The sequence below is a fragment of the Maniola jurtina genome, chromosome 1 (assembly GCF_905333055.1).
Source record: "Maniola jurtina chromosome 1, ilManJurt1.1, whole genome shotgun sequence".
Classification (NCBI taxonomy): domain Eukaryota; kingdom Metazoa; phylum Arthropoda; class Insecta; order Lepidoptera; family Nymphalidae; genus Maniola; species Maniola jurtina.
The window spans coordinates 14,204,966-14,221,156 of record NC_060029.1 but is presented as its reverse complement, the minus strand read 5'-3'; the positions used below and the strand labels follow the sequence as shown (position 1 = coordinate 14,221,156).

The 16,191-nt window shown below is 36.3% G+C and overlaps 2 protein-coding genes and 1 non-coding gene across 3 annotated transcripts; all 3 read right to left on the bottom strand.

The window, feature by feature from the left end:
- Positions 1–595: 595 nt before the first annotated feature.
- LOC123867370 (aldo-keto reductase AKR2E4-like) lies at positions 596–8,193 on the bottom strand. Its single transcript, XM_045909376.1, has 7 exons — positions 8,095–8,193; positions 4,576–4,683; positions 3,771–3,944; positions 2,385–2,498; positions 1,997–2,158; positions 1,325–1,531; positions 596–823 (listed from the first exon to the last, which is right to left on the bottom strand). The coding sequence occupies exons 5-7, from the start codon at positions 2,114–2,116 to the stop codon at positions 596–598; spliced, it is 555 nt and encodes a 184-aa protein (XP_045765332.1). The 5' UTR covers positions 2,117–2,158; positions 2,385–2,498; positions 3,771–3,944; positions 4,576–4,683; positions 8,095–8,193.
- A 1,128-nt stretch (positions 8,194–9,321) lies between these two features.
- LOC123869501 lies at positions 9,322–9,440 on the bottom strand. The gene has a single exon (XR_006796907.1). It is a non-coding gene; the product is annotated as a 5S ribosomal RNA (ribosomal RNA).
- Positions 9,441–10,981: 1,541 nt separating this feature from the next.
- LOC123869451 lies at positions 10,982–11,748 on the bottom strand. The gene has a single exon (XM_045912382.1). It carries the CDS (start codon positions 11,731–11,733, stop codon positions 11,185–11,187), a length of 549 nt encoding a protein of 182 aa, XP_045768338.1. The 5' UTR covers positions 11,734–11,748; the 3' UTR covers positions 10,982–11,184.
- Positions 11,749–16,191: the final 4,443 nt, after the last annotated feature.

The window sequence follows — 16,191 nt, the reverse complement described above, 5'->3', positions numbered from 1 at the left end:
GAGAGACATCTAATTTTTATATCGGAAAATCAGACTTCCTAGGGATATTTGAAAATCGGATTAAGTCTTTAGGTTTTTAAAATCCCGTGGGAACTGTTTGATTTTCTGGGATAAAAATTAACCAGTATTACTCTCCAAGTATTTAACTAAGTAGGTGACTTCGTCTGTGATGGCGTTTGCTGGCGCGCGTGCTGTGCTTGTTTGGAGTGTTTTTTTTTGTTAAGAGTGGCTGGTTTTTGTGTTAGTTGGTGTTTTTTGGTGGTGGAACTGACTGGGAAGCGCTCTAAAGGGGCGCCGCGCGTATGTCGGCGGGCGCCAGCGCAGACGGAGTCCATACTTGTATAAATTCAATAACTTGAAAATATCACAAACTTGACATTGGCTTATCAGAGTAAAGCCAGATTTAAAGGGAAAAAAAAGTAGGTATATATCCGTGCAAATCACATTGATCTGTTTCTCCGTTGCGACGAGTTGATTGAATGGAAAACCAACAAACAAGCACTTTTGGCATGAGGGTAGTGATATGGGTAGTGATGATTAAAATATGAACGATAATTTAAATGTCGAATATAATATATGGTATTTTCAATAGATATTACAATGGATATAATTTCCTATTACGCTGATTTCCGTGCAGCATCCTCATTTTATAATCTTCAGCAATTACAGCTGGTGTTGCGGCGGCGTAGACTGGTCTATTTATGTTAAAATTGCTGATTCTCTCCACATCTTCATCAGTAAGAGAAAAGTTGAATAGATCAATGTTCAACTGAATATGATTTTTATTGGTAGATCTCGGGATTGGTACAGTGCCCCGATCCATCTGTAACGGATAAATGTTGTAATTAACAGTAAAATCACCACAATAAGCCTTTCATTTTGTGATAGTAATGCTTTTCTTCGAAAACTCACAGAGAACTACTGGATTTGCAAGAACAACTTAAAAGCTACAGATGAAAACCAAATATCTAAAGAAAACTCTACTTAAGCAACTAATGGTCACGTACAAAAATATTATTTCAAAATTACTTGACCATGTATGAATAAAAGTTCCGAGATTTTTTATAGGTAACTAGAGGATGCCCGCGGCTTCGCCCGCGTGGAGTTCGATTTTTTTAAATCCCGTAGGAACTTTTTGATTTTCCGGGATAAAAAGTAGCCTATGTCCTTCTCCGGGATGTATCCCAAGTCTGTACCAAACATTAAAATCGGTTCAGCGGTTGGGCCGTGAAAACGTAGCAGACAGACAGACAGACACACCTTCGCATTTATAATATTACAGTGGAGCAAACGGTTCGATCAATTAAAATAAAAAAATGTTTACCAAATAACGCAGGGCAACTTGGCTTGTAGTGACGCCGTATTTTTTGGCTATTTTCACCAACACTGGGTCGTCCAATGAAGGTGGTGGTCGATTGTTACGGGCCCAGGGCCTAGGGACCGTGTAACCTAGAGGTCCATAAGCCATCACAATAATCCCCTGGTTCTGACAATACTGCACCAATTCTGTATTTGTGAATGTAGGGTTTACCTAAAAAAAGTAAAGAGAACTAATGATGCAGGCACGCACCTTTATTTTTCGGAGTTATCTGCGTTGAAGAAAAACTGCATGCTTGAGAGTTTTTTTAATGTTCTCAAAAGTGTGTAAAATTTTGATTTCTACCAATTTCCAAGTAGTCAACGCTGTAGATTAGGATTTAACTAAACCTTTTTCATTCTGAGAGAAGATCCAACTATAGGGTTAGCAATGGATTGAGAATATGATGGTATTAAGATGGAGAACAGGCACCTTCTGGGCACCTTAGGCTGCATCATCTCTTGTTTATTGTGATTGCAGACAAGCGCAAGCCTATATATTATAGTTAAAAATAGGTACAACAAAGATAGAAGAGGCCCTTCAGGCTCCTTCTAAGAATTTCTAAAACTATTATTATGTAAATACGTTAACATACAAATTAGTATTTATACATAACAATATAAGTAACTATGATCTTACCTCAATTTGATTAACAGCAGGTTGTGTTGTGCAATAAGGCAAGATGAGATCAAAATGTTCTTTCTTGAAATTTGAAACGCCAATGGACTTTGTCAACCCCAACTTTTTTACATCTTCCATGCCATACCAGATATCCAGGAGATCAAATTTCTTTTTTCCGAACTAAAAAAATTAAAATGAATAAATGAAATCAAAGATAAGTCACTATAAATAAAATTGAAGTGTCTTTTGTCCGTCTGTCTGTCTGTCTGTTTGAATGGGCTAATCTTCGGAACGGCTGAACCGATTTTGACGGAACTTTCACAGGCAAGTAGAGGACTAATCAGGGAGTAACATAGGCAACTTTTCTAACCGACTTTCAAAATTCCAACTAAAATTAAATACTTACCACATTAACCGGCCAATGAATAAGGTACAAATCCACATAGTCTAACTGCAATCTCTTCAAGGATAGCTCAAGAGCTCGCACCACTTTTTTGCGTTTATCTGTTTCCAATGGCAGCTGAAAATCGATTTTTTTACTTTGCAATTAAGGTGCCCACACACTTGAACTGAACTGCAGCTGAACTGCGCGTCGCGTAGCGCCCCGCACGATATTCTCTCCAGCCGCGACGCGCAGTTCAGCTGCAGTTCAATTCGAGTGCGTGGGCACCTTTATCACACTTCACACTAATATTATAAAGGCGAAAGTTTGTATGTGTGTGTGTGTGTGTGTGTGTGTGTGTTTGTGTGTATGTTTGTTACTCCTTCACGCAAAAACTACTGGACGGATTTGGCTGAAATTTGGAATGCAGATAGATAATATCCTGGATTAGCACATTTTCTATCTCTTTTTATCCCGGAAAATCAAAGAGTTCCCACGGGATTTCAAAAAACCTAAATCCACGCGGGCGAAGTCGCGGGCATCGGCTAGTGTGCAATAAGGATCAGTGCAAACAGGTGGAGTATTAATCGCTAAGCGATTTAGCGTTCCGGTATGATGCCGTATAGACACCAATAAGAGGTAATGGGTGTTATAAAAACCATCACAGCCCACACCCCTTTCAAGTTAACCCGCTCGCGCTACCATCTTAGACTGCATCACTTACCACCAGTCATCAGTCATCACTTACCACCAGATAGTACTATTATATAATATTATTCTGTGCCACCAGTGAGATGAGGCTAAAATACAGTCGAGTCGTCTTGATACTTGACAGTATTGACATAAATATTATGGTTCTGGTGGTTCTGAAACTTATCGGTCATACTCTGACAAATATGTGAGCTTAGTCGGAGTAGAGCCGATCGTATCCCTAATGTGTAGCCAATTAGTTTAGTTAACAGTAACAGTTTAGTTAAAAGTTGTAGAGTTTTGTTAAGAGGGGTCTCTCCGTCACTCGCTCCATACAAACGTAGTTCCAATTTCATTTGAATATTAAGCAACCAAAGTCCATGAAATTTTGCAGACATATTCTAGAAACTAATATCTATGCCTGTGGTTTTCCAGATTTCTGTTAAAATATTCGGTTTTAAAGTTACGCGGTCTTAAAAATTCACATACAAATCTTTGAGCCGCTGTAATTTTAAAACTACATATTTTTAGAAAAATCTAAAACACCACAGACACAGATATTAGTTTTTAGAATATGTCTGCAGAATTTCATGGACTTTGGTTGCTTAATATTCAAATGAAATTGGAACTACGATTGTATGGAGTAAGTGACGGAGAGAGCCTTGTTAACATTTTTTTGAACTACGCCACTATATTTTAGACTACATAAAAGGAACTTACCTTAGTAGTAACGTATAAGTCTTCCCGTTTCACGATCCCACGGCTTATTGCATTTTTAATACCCTGTCCCACTAAATCTTCATTAGCGTAATACGCAGCAGTATCTATATGCCTGAAACCGCTTTCTATCGCCCAACAGACTGATTGAGTTATAGTGTAATTAATTTCATTGACCTAAAAACATTAAAAAATAATAATTTGCCTTGGGAAAAACATTTATTGCATTTAACTTTTTAATCGTAATCATTATCATTAATATAGTATAATTTTTGGGTAAATAGAAGATCTTGCTATTGCTAGGGTTGACCCCACACAACTCCAAATATACGTATATGTTGAACCCAAATCAGATGCTTCCGAACAATCTTATAAAGATGTTTAAGAGGGGTCTCTCCGTCACTCGCTTCATACAAACGTAGTTCCAATTTCATTTGAATATTAAGCAACCAAAGTTCATGAAATTTTGCAGACATATTCTAGAAACTAATATCTGTGTCTGTGGTGTTTTAGATTTTTCTAAAAATATGTAGTTTTAAAATTACAGGGGCTCAAAGATTTGTACGTAAATTTTTAAGACCGCGTAACTTTGAAACCGAATATTTTAACAGAAATCTGGAAAACCACAGACAAAGATATTAGTTTCTAGAATATATCTGCAAAATTTCATGGACTTTGGTTGCTTAATATTCAAATGAAATTGGAACTACGTTTGTATGAAGCGAGTGACGGAGAGAGCCCTGTTAAAAGACATACGCTAAGCATAATATTATTATTTTTATATATATACATAGGCGCAATAACTAACAAAATACGTTGCAGTCCCAAAAGCTGGTGTTGAAATTGTGTTTCCATCGTTCAATAATCTAACTTTATTCGACACAAAAGTTTCATAGTGTGCCGAATTGACCGGATACTGAAAAAATATAAAGTTAATTAAGATTGGAATAGGTAAAAACTTAGGCAGGAATAAACGTTTTTTTAATAACCCAAAACCCCGATACAAAAACCTCTATAAGAAAACTAGAAAAGAACTGATAACTTTTAAACGGCTGAACCGATTTTCTTCGCTTATAGCCAAGAACATTCACGATCAAGCCACTTTCAAACAAAAAAAAACTAAATTAAAATCGGTTCATTCGTTTAGCTACGATGCCACAGACAGATACACAGATACACACGTCAAACTTATAACACCCCTCTTTTTGGGTCGGGGGTTAAAAATAAGATTTAATTATACAGAGTTAAACGAGTTATACCGAGAACTACGTATGAACTTGTTATAATATAAAACAATAATGTATACATACAATCCATATAAACAAAACATTAAAAATAACAATTAAAAACATGTCAAATTTTTTTTTTTTTTTCAGAATAAACCGCGAGTACTAAAAGTTAAACCTAAATTGAAACTCAACTCCTTATAGAAATTGTAGTCGGTACATACTTATAAATACCTAAGAATTACACATGTTTCAATAAAATTAGGCCAATACATTTATTTTGCATTTTTATCATTGGAATTAAATTAGAAATAATCAAACTGGTGCATCTTCTTATAAAATATGACACTATTACTTTTTAATTACCATACAAAATATAAAGGCGAATACAGTGACGGTTTATTATTTAAAAACATATTTTGCAATCGGAGTTTCTTTTTAACCCCCCACCCAAGAAGAGGGGTGTTATAAGTTTGACGTGTGTATCTGTCTGTGGCATCGTAGCTCCTAAACTAATGAACCGATTTTAATTTATTTTTTTTGTTTGAAAGGCAGCTTGATCAAGAATGTTCTTGGCTATAATCGAAGAAAATCGGTTCAGCCGTTTAAAAGTTATCAGCTCTTTTCTAGTTTTCTTATAGAGGTTTTTGTATCGAGGTTTTTTTTTTTAATTATGAGTTATTAAAAAAACGTTTATTCCTGCCTAAGTTTTTATCAATTCCAATCGTAATTAACTTTATATTTTTTCAGTATCCGGTCAATTCGGCACACTATGAAACGTTTTGTGTCGAATAAAGTTAGATTATTACTTAGCTATAATCCAAGAAAATCGGTTCAGCCGTTTGAAAGTTATCAGCTTTTTTCTAGTTACTGTAACCTTCACTTGTACCCCTTCAAGAGACGCCTCTTATAGTTACATCGGTTATTTTTAAAATTTATTGTAAAATGGAATTCTTACGAACCCTGGTCTATTTTACCTATGCTAATTGCTATCGATGCTATATTTTTAATGGTACAATATTTTTAAAACTGTAATTATAATAATTCTTGACGATAATTAAATTATCTCTACAAAACGAACGAAACCTTCAGTCTGTCTTTAAACATGAATTTCAGTAACCGAGTTTCTGAATCCATATCTCCAGCAATACAGGGTGTTTGAATTAGTATAATATAATGACGACACGTATCCATGCTACTTTCACAATGCTGAAGTACAATGATGAAATAAAATTATAATCCATACAACACAAATTAATTTTAAAATGTCGGCAAAAAGTTTTTGCAAACAAAACTCGGGCAGGCGCTTTTTTTTTAATTTTTAATTTTATTTTATTTACTTATTACAGGAAAATCTACAGCGAAATATTACAATAAGTTTCTTAAACGCTAATTACAGAAATATGACCAATTACAGATTTTCTTGAAAAAAAATTTTCAAAAGAAAAATAAAACCGACTTCAAAAACCAAAAACACTAAAAAGTAGAAAATAATTTTTGTTAAGCTACACATGTAATGTACCTAGGTATGAAGTCGAGCGAGCATATTAAAACAAAATTAGAAATCCAAGAGTGAAGTTCGCCCGACTTCATACCTAGGTACATTACATGTGTAGCTAAACAAAAATTATTTTCTACTTTTTAGTGTTTTTGGTTTTTGAAGTCGGTTTTATTTTTCTTTTGAAAATTTTTTATTTCACAATTTTTAGTGGCCCCACTGTACTATAATATGCTATGCCCAGTTAAAACCCTACTGTTTACTAAGCTATTACACTGATCGCGAGCAATTTGCTCTTATCCATTGAGGAGTTCTGTTCTCCATCTCCGAAGATATTCATCAGATCTTCACCAAATTTATATGGGACCACCTGCACAGTATACCCTTTCAAACAAAAAAAAAATTTTCCAAATCGGTCCAGGGGTCTTTGAGTAATCGGGGAACATACATAAAAAAAAAAAAAAAAGATCCCGACGAATTGAGAACCTCCTCCTTTTTTGGAAGTCGGTTAAAAATTAACAATTTGTGTGAGTTACTATACCTATTCCTAACTACTATAATTGTGTGAGTGTTTATATATTATTATCTAACTTGACTAAAGTTATTTGGTTCTTTTGACATAATATTATTTGTAAATTTGTAGTAATTTTGCGCTTTCATTCAGAAGTTATTAAGTCTACGACGATCGGATGGATAAATATACAAATGCAAATTAACCCAAATAGACTAAGAGACATCATTTCGCTAAGTCATTTATATAAATTGTTGTTTCCTATTGTGTACAAATACCTATACTCGCCTGGGACTATTTTACGGAAAGCACCGGCAAAATTTCCGTTGAAACCGTTATCAATAAGAATAAACTAAGCAACCTACTTACGCTATAGGCTATGACAAATACTACTAGCCATACCAGAGATAAATAGAAAACAATAATTATGTAATTTTTATTTAGAACTAGCCGATGCCCGCGACTTCGCCCGCGCGGATATAGGTTTTTCGAAATCCCGTGGGAACTCTTTGATTTTCCGGGATAAAAAGTAGCCTATGTGCTAATCCAGGATATTATCTATCTCCATTCCAAATTTCAGCCAAATCCGTCCAGTAGTTTTTGCGTGAAGGAGTAACAAACATACACACACACACACACACACACACACACATACAAACTTTCGCCTTTATAATATTAGTGTGACTAGCTGATACCCGCGACTTCGTTCGCGTGGATGTAGGTTTTTTAAAATTCCCGTGGGAACTCTTTGATTTTCCGGGATAAAAAGTAGCCTATGTGCTAATCCAGGGTATAATCTATCTCCATTCTAAATTTCAGCCCAATCCGTCCAGTAGTTTTTGCGTGAAGGAGTAACAAACATACACACACACACACACACACACACACATACAAACTTTCTCCTTTATAATATTAGTGTGATGTGATAGATAAGATTATAATAAAGTTTTATTTAAATAAACTTATCAGTTTAATATACTAAGCACTTAAATCGTCAAAATAATTTACCCCTGGTTTGGAATACTGTTCCTGCCATGAAAAGCCATAAAAAAATTCTATATAGATAATTTCCCTAGATAGGTAGGTACTTACTGACTTATGGACTTTGATCAAAAGTCCCACACTTCACTGATATTATAAAATCTCACATGCGATTACATTTAAGTGCCTAAGGTGAAAAACCTAAATGCTACTATACCTAGTAATAGCATCTAACTAGGTACTTAATAAATTTATGACGACACCAGGGATCAATAAAATCATTGTATGTAGATAAGATTTTGATAGAGTACCTATTATAACATTATTGATAATAATTGACGTACACGTAATTGAAAAAGATATTATACATAATATGACGACTAATACCTACCAGCTAATTCGCCCAGATTTGCAAATATGTACTTGTACGATTTTTTCCTTCATTTATAAAATTCGGAGATGGATCCACCTCTATAAGAGATTAAATATATTTATTTTTACATAGGTAAGTACTAACTATTGTAAATTGGTATTGTTATGTTAAAATAAATAATACTAAAATACTTGTTTTATTTGTTGTGTTGTTTTATTCAAAGTTTAAACACATTCAACATACAAAAGTAACTCAGGATTCAGCTTTGGACTTCGCGCCCAAAGCCGAATTGGTAAAATTGAGTTTCGGCTTTGTACTAAACAAGTGTAAATTAAAAATTTATAACACCCCCGACAAGTGAAGGTTACAGTAACTAGAAAAGAGCCGATTTCAAACGGCTGAACCGATTTTCTTGGATTATAGCTAAGAACACTCTCGATCAAGCCACCTTTCAAACAAAAAAAAAACTAAATTAAAATCGGTTCATTAGTTTAGGAGCTACGATGCCACAGACAGATACACAGATACACACGTCAAACTTATAACACCCCTCCTTTTGGGTTGGAGGTTGAAAAGGCATTCCACGAATGGACCGAAAACTACATATTATTGAACTAAGCTTTCTCAGCATTTAGGAACCAGACTGACTGAAAAAATCTTATGATAAGTATATTAAAAGTCTAGTTGCACACAGACGGATGGATAACCTGATTAGTCCGTCTCGTTCGACCACGCGTCAGCGGTCAAGTGTAACGGTCAAGACGAATGAGAGTTCTTGCCTTTTCTAGTACAGAGAAAACTACATAACTTTACATAATGATGACGAAAAAGATCTTCAAACAGTAACACTAGGATGGACTAACCCATATTAATTGAAATAAAACGTAGTCTTTTCTTTTTGTTTGTCGCAAATAAAAAACATAGTATAACAAAAGAAAAACATTACTTATCTAAAAAAAATCAAAAGCCAACATCACGCGGTGTTCCCAGGCGGTCACCCATCCAAGTACTGACCGCGCCCGATGTTGCTTAACTTCGGTGATCGGACGAGAACCGGTGTATTCAACATGGTATGGACGTTGGCGACAAAATGTATAAAATACATGAATAGTTAGACCTAGTTTTTATAAGGCTACTATAGCATGACTCCAGACTTATGAAGTTCGGTAAGCTGATAGACGTTGGGTCCCAACTTCCAAGGTGTTGGAATGCCAACCTCGTGTTGGAAAGCGCAGCGTTGGCAGACTCCCCACTAGCTAGATGGACAGACGACATCAAACGAGTCTCGCACAGAGCCACTGCGCGTTGGATTCAGGCGCAAGAGATCCATGTCCACCGCTGGTGAATGGTCCATCAATAGGTTGACGAGGATGATGATGACGTACCTACTTCTTCACAGCGTTCTTGTTTTTTTTTTCTGTAGTACGCGACAGATTGAGTTGGCAATCGGGCTATGAGGCGAGGGGACGCCCCGCTCACCCGCAGCGGGTTGCCATCTCAACCTGTCGTGCACTATACCTATCATTTTTATTGATAACTATTATATAATTTAAAAACCGGTCTGGTGCGAGTCGGACTTGCATACTAAGGGTTCCGTATGCCGTCGTACCTATAAGAAAACTTTTTGTTTTGTTTTGTGCTATAAGACATTGTTACTATCTGCCAAACGTGATTCTACGGGTTGGTCAATGACCCGTCAAGAACTTGATAGCCACGATAAACAGACAGACAGACACCAAAGTGATCCTATAAAAATTCATTTTTTCTGAGGCTACGGTACCCTAAAAATTAGATTCCGGCCTTTAGATAGAGTTCATTAACTCTTTACTTTTTACAGAGATGTTGCTTTTAACGATCTGCATTCCAAGGCAAGTTATTTTTGGGCCAAGTTTTTGTCAGCGAGGTACCTACCTACCTACCTACATATACAAGTTACTATACTTAGGTACCTAACTTTACATTAGATGTTTGAATGTGTATATTCTATTGGTAGGTTACAAAACATCTTCTTAGAAATTATACATAGGTACCTATTATCTGTTTTAGGTATGAACATACTTACCTATTCTGTCTGTGAAATTTTTCAAAAGTTACACCAAAATCTGCTCAGCAAGTTTGTAATATGTAGGAAAACCAATAATTTTATGTACATGCCCCTTCCACAAAGATTTAACGGACGAAGGAGCGGGCGTCATCTAGTTCTCTATAAATCCTATGCAGATTTTATGATGATTGATGATGACAAACGTGTTATTTGTACAATAAATTATTATTTATCATCATCATTAAAAATACCATAATTCTAATATACCTACCTATGTGTTAGCAAAAATTGCTTACGTAACCACAGAATATAATATTACCTATATATGTATAATAGGAACCACGAACATAACCGACGGCGAAAGAGTAATAATAACCAAAAAGACAACGACATTCTTCGTAACAAAAACAAGTCAGTTTTGTGGGGAATAACATTTTTCGTACAAAAACACAATAGAAAATAAACTTAAAAATCTTTAAAATAAAGTTGCGAATCGTAATGAATGCCTAATAGAAAAAAAAATGGTCAAGAACTCAAGACGACATTAATTTGAATAAAGGATTGGAAATAAGAAAGAAAAATTACGAAGCAAATGACTTTATTAGGTAACCAGTAACCACTTTAAACCTCTTCACTGGAGCATCCTTCAGTCACTTTACGGAAGCACAGAAAAACCACATTGTCCTCATTCGACGTTACGGAAACGCGACACGAAATAAACCCAATATTTTTCCTGGGAACACAAATTCAGCATGATAAAAAACCTAGTTTATTCTTCTAAAGTTCAGCGCATCACGAAGGAGAATATTGACTCGATGACGTCGTCCAGGTCCTTGCTGAAGGGGGATAGTTGGGCTTCGTGGGTTGTAGTTGATTTGTCTTTACCATCAACCATTAGATGGCAATTGGGCCCAACCATAGACACCTTATCGCCTCTACATCTTCTGTGAACGGTCACAATACCGCCGCTTCCAACTAAATTGATCGTTCCCAGATTTTCTATTACATCAACTTTACAATCATTGCCAATCACTTCGATTTCTCCTTGATTGTTAGTCACTCTCACTATACAATTGTTGCCAATAACTTTGAGACTTGTTGGATTACTCTCCATGGTCACTTTCTTCTTATTGCCGACGACTGAATACTTCTTCATTTTTGAAAGGTAAACTTTAACTAATAAATTAAATAAGCTGTTTGGAGGCACGTCTTGCTCTTGCAGTTTCAAGCGCGTGAATGATTTGAATTTGGAATGCGCGTTGTTTATAAGGTCATGAACACGCGCCAGCGCCGCGGTCGCGATAAGGGAGTCCCCTCGTAGTGTATCATCCATTGATGAAACACATTACGTATTAGGTAGACTAAAAATGATCCGGTCAGTGATTTTCGAGCATAATTCATTTTTAATTGTTATTATTATAATACCCTTGCATTTTTGTTATTCCCCGTTGAGGTAAATAAACTTCAGGTAATTTACAATTTACAACTGCAATAGGTAGAACAATAATATAAAGTTTCATATTTTACTGTAATTTTTAAGAGAATTTTTCTTTGATACACGTAGTTTAGATATTTCATCCGTAAGATAATAAGAAATTAAGATATTTTCCTGTTGAAAACGTATTGTACCCACTTATACATCCATCTCAACAATAAGGCCTACCTATCAATAAGGATATTCATCAGAATTGGTACAGCAGCTGAAATGTGGAAAAATAAAACAAACTTTTGCATTGACAATATTCTTACGTGAAATACTGTGGATGTGAATTATTGTGAATCGTGTCACGGCCTGCCGCGGTCTAAATTTATATATTTAGTAGGAACTTGTTAGTAGGACAGTTTTTTTGAATGGTTTTCCTGAAAGCTGACGACTGCTGTTGAATTTAAAACGGGACTTTGCAGCTGTCTTTGCCGTTATGTTATTGTGAGTCAGGTTTGTGAGTAAATAGACAGCTCTGAAACACTAACTTGTTATATGAGTTTAGTTTGTGCTGTAATAACCTAGTTGGACGTCCACTTCTTATCAGAGATCGGGGGTTCGATCCCGGGCATGCACTTCTGACTTCACCTTCTAGGTAAACGCGTCTCATCTTAGACCACATCATCACTTTCCATCAAGTGTGATTGTGGTCAAGCGCTTGCCTATAGTGAAAAAAAATGAAAACGTCGTAAAGAAACCTCGTCGTGAGAGTTCACCATAATGTTTTCAAAAGTGTGTGTTATAGCTTTTTGAAAATCCTCTTTGATGTCTTTGATTTCCCAGGATAAAAAGTTGCCTATATCAGACTCCAGCACACAAGCAATCTCTGTTCCAAATATATTATGACGCCCTCGATTTCGTCCTCGTGGATGTAGATTTTCAAAATCCCGTAAGAACTCTTTGATTCTCCGGGACAAACCTAGCCTATGTCTATCCCTGGGATGCAAGTTACATAGTAAAACGGATGGGTCATGAAAACATATCCGAGAGGCAGATAAATTACTTTCGTATTTATGAAATTAGTATGAAGTTATCTCTGAGACAGACTCATAGAAATAAATATAGAGCTTAGATCTTAAGTAGGTAGAACCTTTTAAATGATAGGAAAGACGAACTATTAGCTGAGTCTACAAGGATTCGCCCACTATTCTAAAGGTGAAGGTGAAGGTGAGGTCGTGAATGACGTGATCTTTTCCATTTCAACCTTTTTTGCAATATTATATAAGTTATCTAACACCTAGCTATACTTGTATTGTTTGTTTTCTCCCCTATTTAGCGTAGAAAAGAGATTTCAAAAAAGGTGAAAGCCTCTACACACAGAAATCCAAATAATTTTAAATCTTTGCCTCTACATTAGTGCTTTTATCCTAAATAAAGCATTTTTCTATGTAAAAAAAATCGTAAATCCTGAAAAGAACCTCGTTTCCCGTAGGATTTCTTTTTGTCTATTTACCTATTCATTTAATGGTTGTAGAGATTCAACATTTTGGGCAAGGATTCAATGTGGCAGTCTGTCAGATTCTCTTTTTATTATCACGCTAGTTTTTAACATAAGTAGTATCTCTTCTTAGTTTGTTTGAACTTGATACGTAACTTGAAATCAAAAGAAATCATAAAAAATATGTTTAAGTAGGTACTCATAGTTAAATCTCAAGTTCTAATGATACTTATGATAATGATAGATAACAATCTAAACTGTTCATAGATTACCCGTAAAACTAGTCGTTTTCACCTCGGGACAAAACCTTGCTTGAATATAGATACATACCTAGGTATTGTTAGTTCCGCCTTCACAGTTCACACTAAGGACACATCACAGCAAGTAGGTATAGTACCCCCGCCCCGGGCTGATGGGACTCCGAAATGCTAAATGTGTTTTTCATCCAACCAGTGGCGGATTAAAGGTGGGATAGAGAGAGCAATCCAAACAGGACCTTGGGTCTAAGGGGCCTCCAAACCTTGAGAAGTCTTGCGAAGTCCAAATAATATTAGGTCCATTACATAAGAGCCAATTCAGAGGTGTTGGAGGCCCCGTAAAAAAATAGTGTCAGGAAAAAGTTGTTCCTTATTGCTGAAGGAAGGTCGTTGTACGGGGCTGCAATAATTACAACATCGGCAACGCATTGGTGGTCCTCTGGTGCTGCAAATATTCATGGGCGTGGTAATCACTTAACATCATGTGATGCAGCTGTCCGTTTGCTCGCTATTTATGTTTCACCAAACACAAAGCGGTTTTCGTCTTATAATAATGCAGTGGGCTCCCAGATCCTTATTCCATTCCATTCCATTCCATCAGCCTGTATGCGTCCACTGCTGGACATAGGCCTTTCCAAGAGCGCGCCACCAAACACGGTCCTCCGCCTTCCTCATCCACCCGCTCCCCGCCACCTTCTTCAGGTCATCGGTCCAGCGGGCAGGAGGTCGTCCCACACTGCGCTTACCGGTACGCGGTCTCCACTCCAGAACACGTCTGCCCCATCGGCCGTCGGTTCTGCGACAGACCAGATCCTTAAGTATAGGGTAAATGAGCTCAAATTTTGATGGATGGGTATTTCGGACCGTCCGTCGTCGCTGTATTTATAATTCCTAAATCTGAAGAACGAATTATATAATTGCGTGTGTTTTGTAAAACAACTCACCGATCAAACAGTTTTAGGTACCTAGGTACTGTAAGGTTTTTGTTTCGCAGGAAATAACCGGAAATTATGAGCTGAATTCCGCTATATTTCTTATCAATAGATAGGTATTATGCCTTAGTAAATTTTTCCATAAATAATAAAGAAATAAATTATTTATGTACTTCCGACATCCGTGTTAGAGGTTAGTGATTAATTTTCCTGTTCAGCAGGTCTGTCTCTCTATTTACGAAGTCAATGACATTTTACCATTCTTTAGATAGTACCTACTTAGTAGGCTATACCTACTTAGATATTTTAGTATGTAGTTAGGTACCTAGAATCTAGATAGGTACATATGATTAGTTTTAAGCTGGACCAAAAGCTCATCCTGATTCTTCACCATTGACACTAGAAGCTGCCACTCGTGCAGAGCCGGATCAAGCCCCGTAAAAGGTAATTTGAACCTTGCCTTGGGACAAGTTGGGGGGATTCTGTGGGTCATTGGCATAATCAAAAAATATTTGCATGAAATTTTTCTTAAATGAATTTTTCTTAAATAAATTGAAATTTTTCTTAAATAAATGATTGATTTGATTTGATTTGATAAATTCTACAGAATTCACCACCGAAAATATCATAGAATGTTTATAAGTTTCCTTCTGTTTAATTTTTTTTTTTTTTGAGATCCTCCTACTCCAAACTTAATTCTGGTTAAAACTTAAGGTTTGGAACCGTACTCTGCCCGTACTGTGCCCCAGACTTAGTCCGCCATCCGCCACTGATGCTATCGATATTTTTTGTGCAACAACACCGATAAAGCAGTCCTAAGTTTAGTTTCCGGTCGGTAGAGTCTACACTTGTGTCTGGCCTATCAGGGTATCGCTATATGAAGGACCTTGCAAGACCTCAAAAGAGTAACTAGATTGAAGTGAAGTGATGCAGGCTTTTGCATCGAATCGATGACAGTCACCTTCCAGAAGACAATCTCCATCTACCTTTAAGACGCCCTACACTCCGTTAGCCGAAACGCGATTTTCACGGAATAGTGCTTAGGTATTAAGAACAGAATTCTAAGCCAAGGTAAGCATTAGTTATGAAATTATCTATTTACTGGTAGATCCTAATGAAAAGTGAGTACTGAGCTATATTAATTAGGGTAAGCAGCGCTTTTATGCCTCTATGAACTGCCCGCTACTGGGAAAGAAGTAGGTACTTAATGAGTAATAAACACATGAAGCGGATATGAAAAGGGTTTTTTTCTCGCTGCGGTTTTACTGATCCGAAATAGAAATCAGCATCCTCTTAGGAAATCTGACGACCTCCTTGGCACAGTGATTTCTTGGTGGGAAGTCCAGGGTTTAATTAATCGATTCCTGGCAGCGGCATTTTGGGAATTGATAACTTCTAAATGTCGCTGGTAAATGTCGCTCGTTCTAGATGTGTCTGGTGGGAGACTTAGCCCTATGTGGTTAGTATTCTCTATATGTAGGCTCTCTCCGTCACTCGTTTCATTCAATCGTAGTTCCAATTTCATTTGAATATTAAGCAACCAAAGTCCATGAAATTTTGCAGACATATTCTAGAAACTAATATCTATGTCTGTGGTTTTCCAGATTTCTGTTAAAATATTCGGTTTCAAAGTTACGCGGTCTTAAAAATTTTCATACAAATCTTTGAGCCCCTGTAATTT

Coding starts and splice junctions, on each gene's coding strand:
- LOC123867370 (XM_045909376.1), bottom strand. CDS start 2,116: ATGGAAGATGTAAAAAAGTTGGGGTTGACAAAGTCCATTGGCGTTTCA. Junction 1,532..1,996: donor CTGCTGTTAATCAAATTGAG/GTAAGATCATAG, acceptor TACTTTTTTTAG/GTAAACCCTACATTCACAAA. Junction 824..1,324: donor AAGTTGCCCTGCGTTATTTG/GTAAACATTTTT, acceptor TATCCGTTACAG/ATGGATCGGGGCACTGTACC.
- LOC123869451 (XM_045912382.1), bottom strand. CDS start 11,733: ATGGATGATACACTACGAGGGGACTCCCTTATCGCGACCGCGGCGCTG.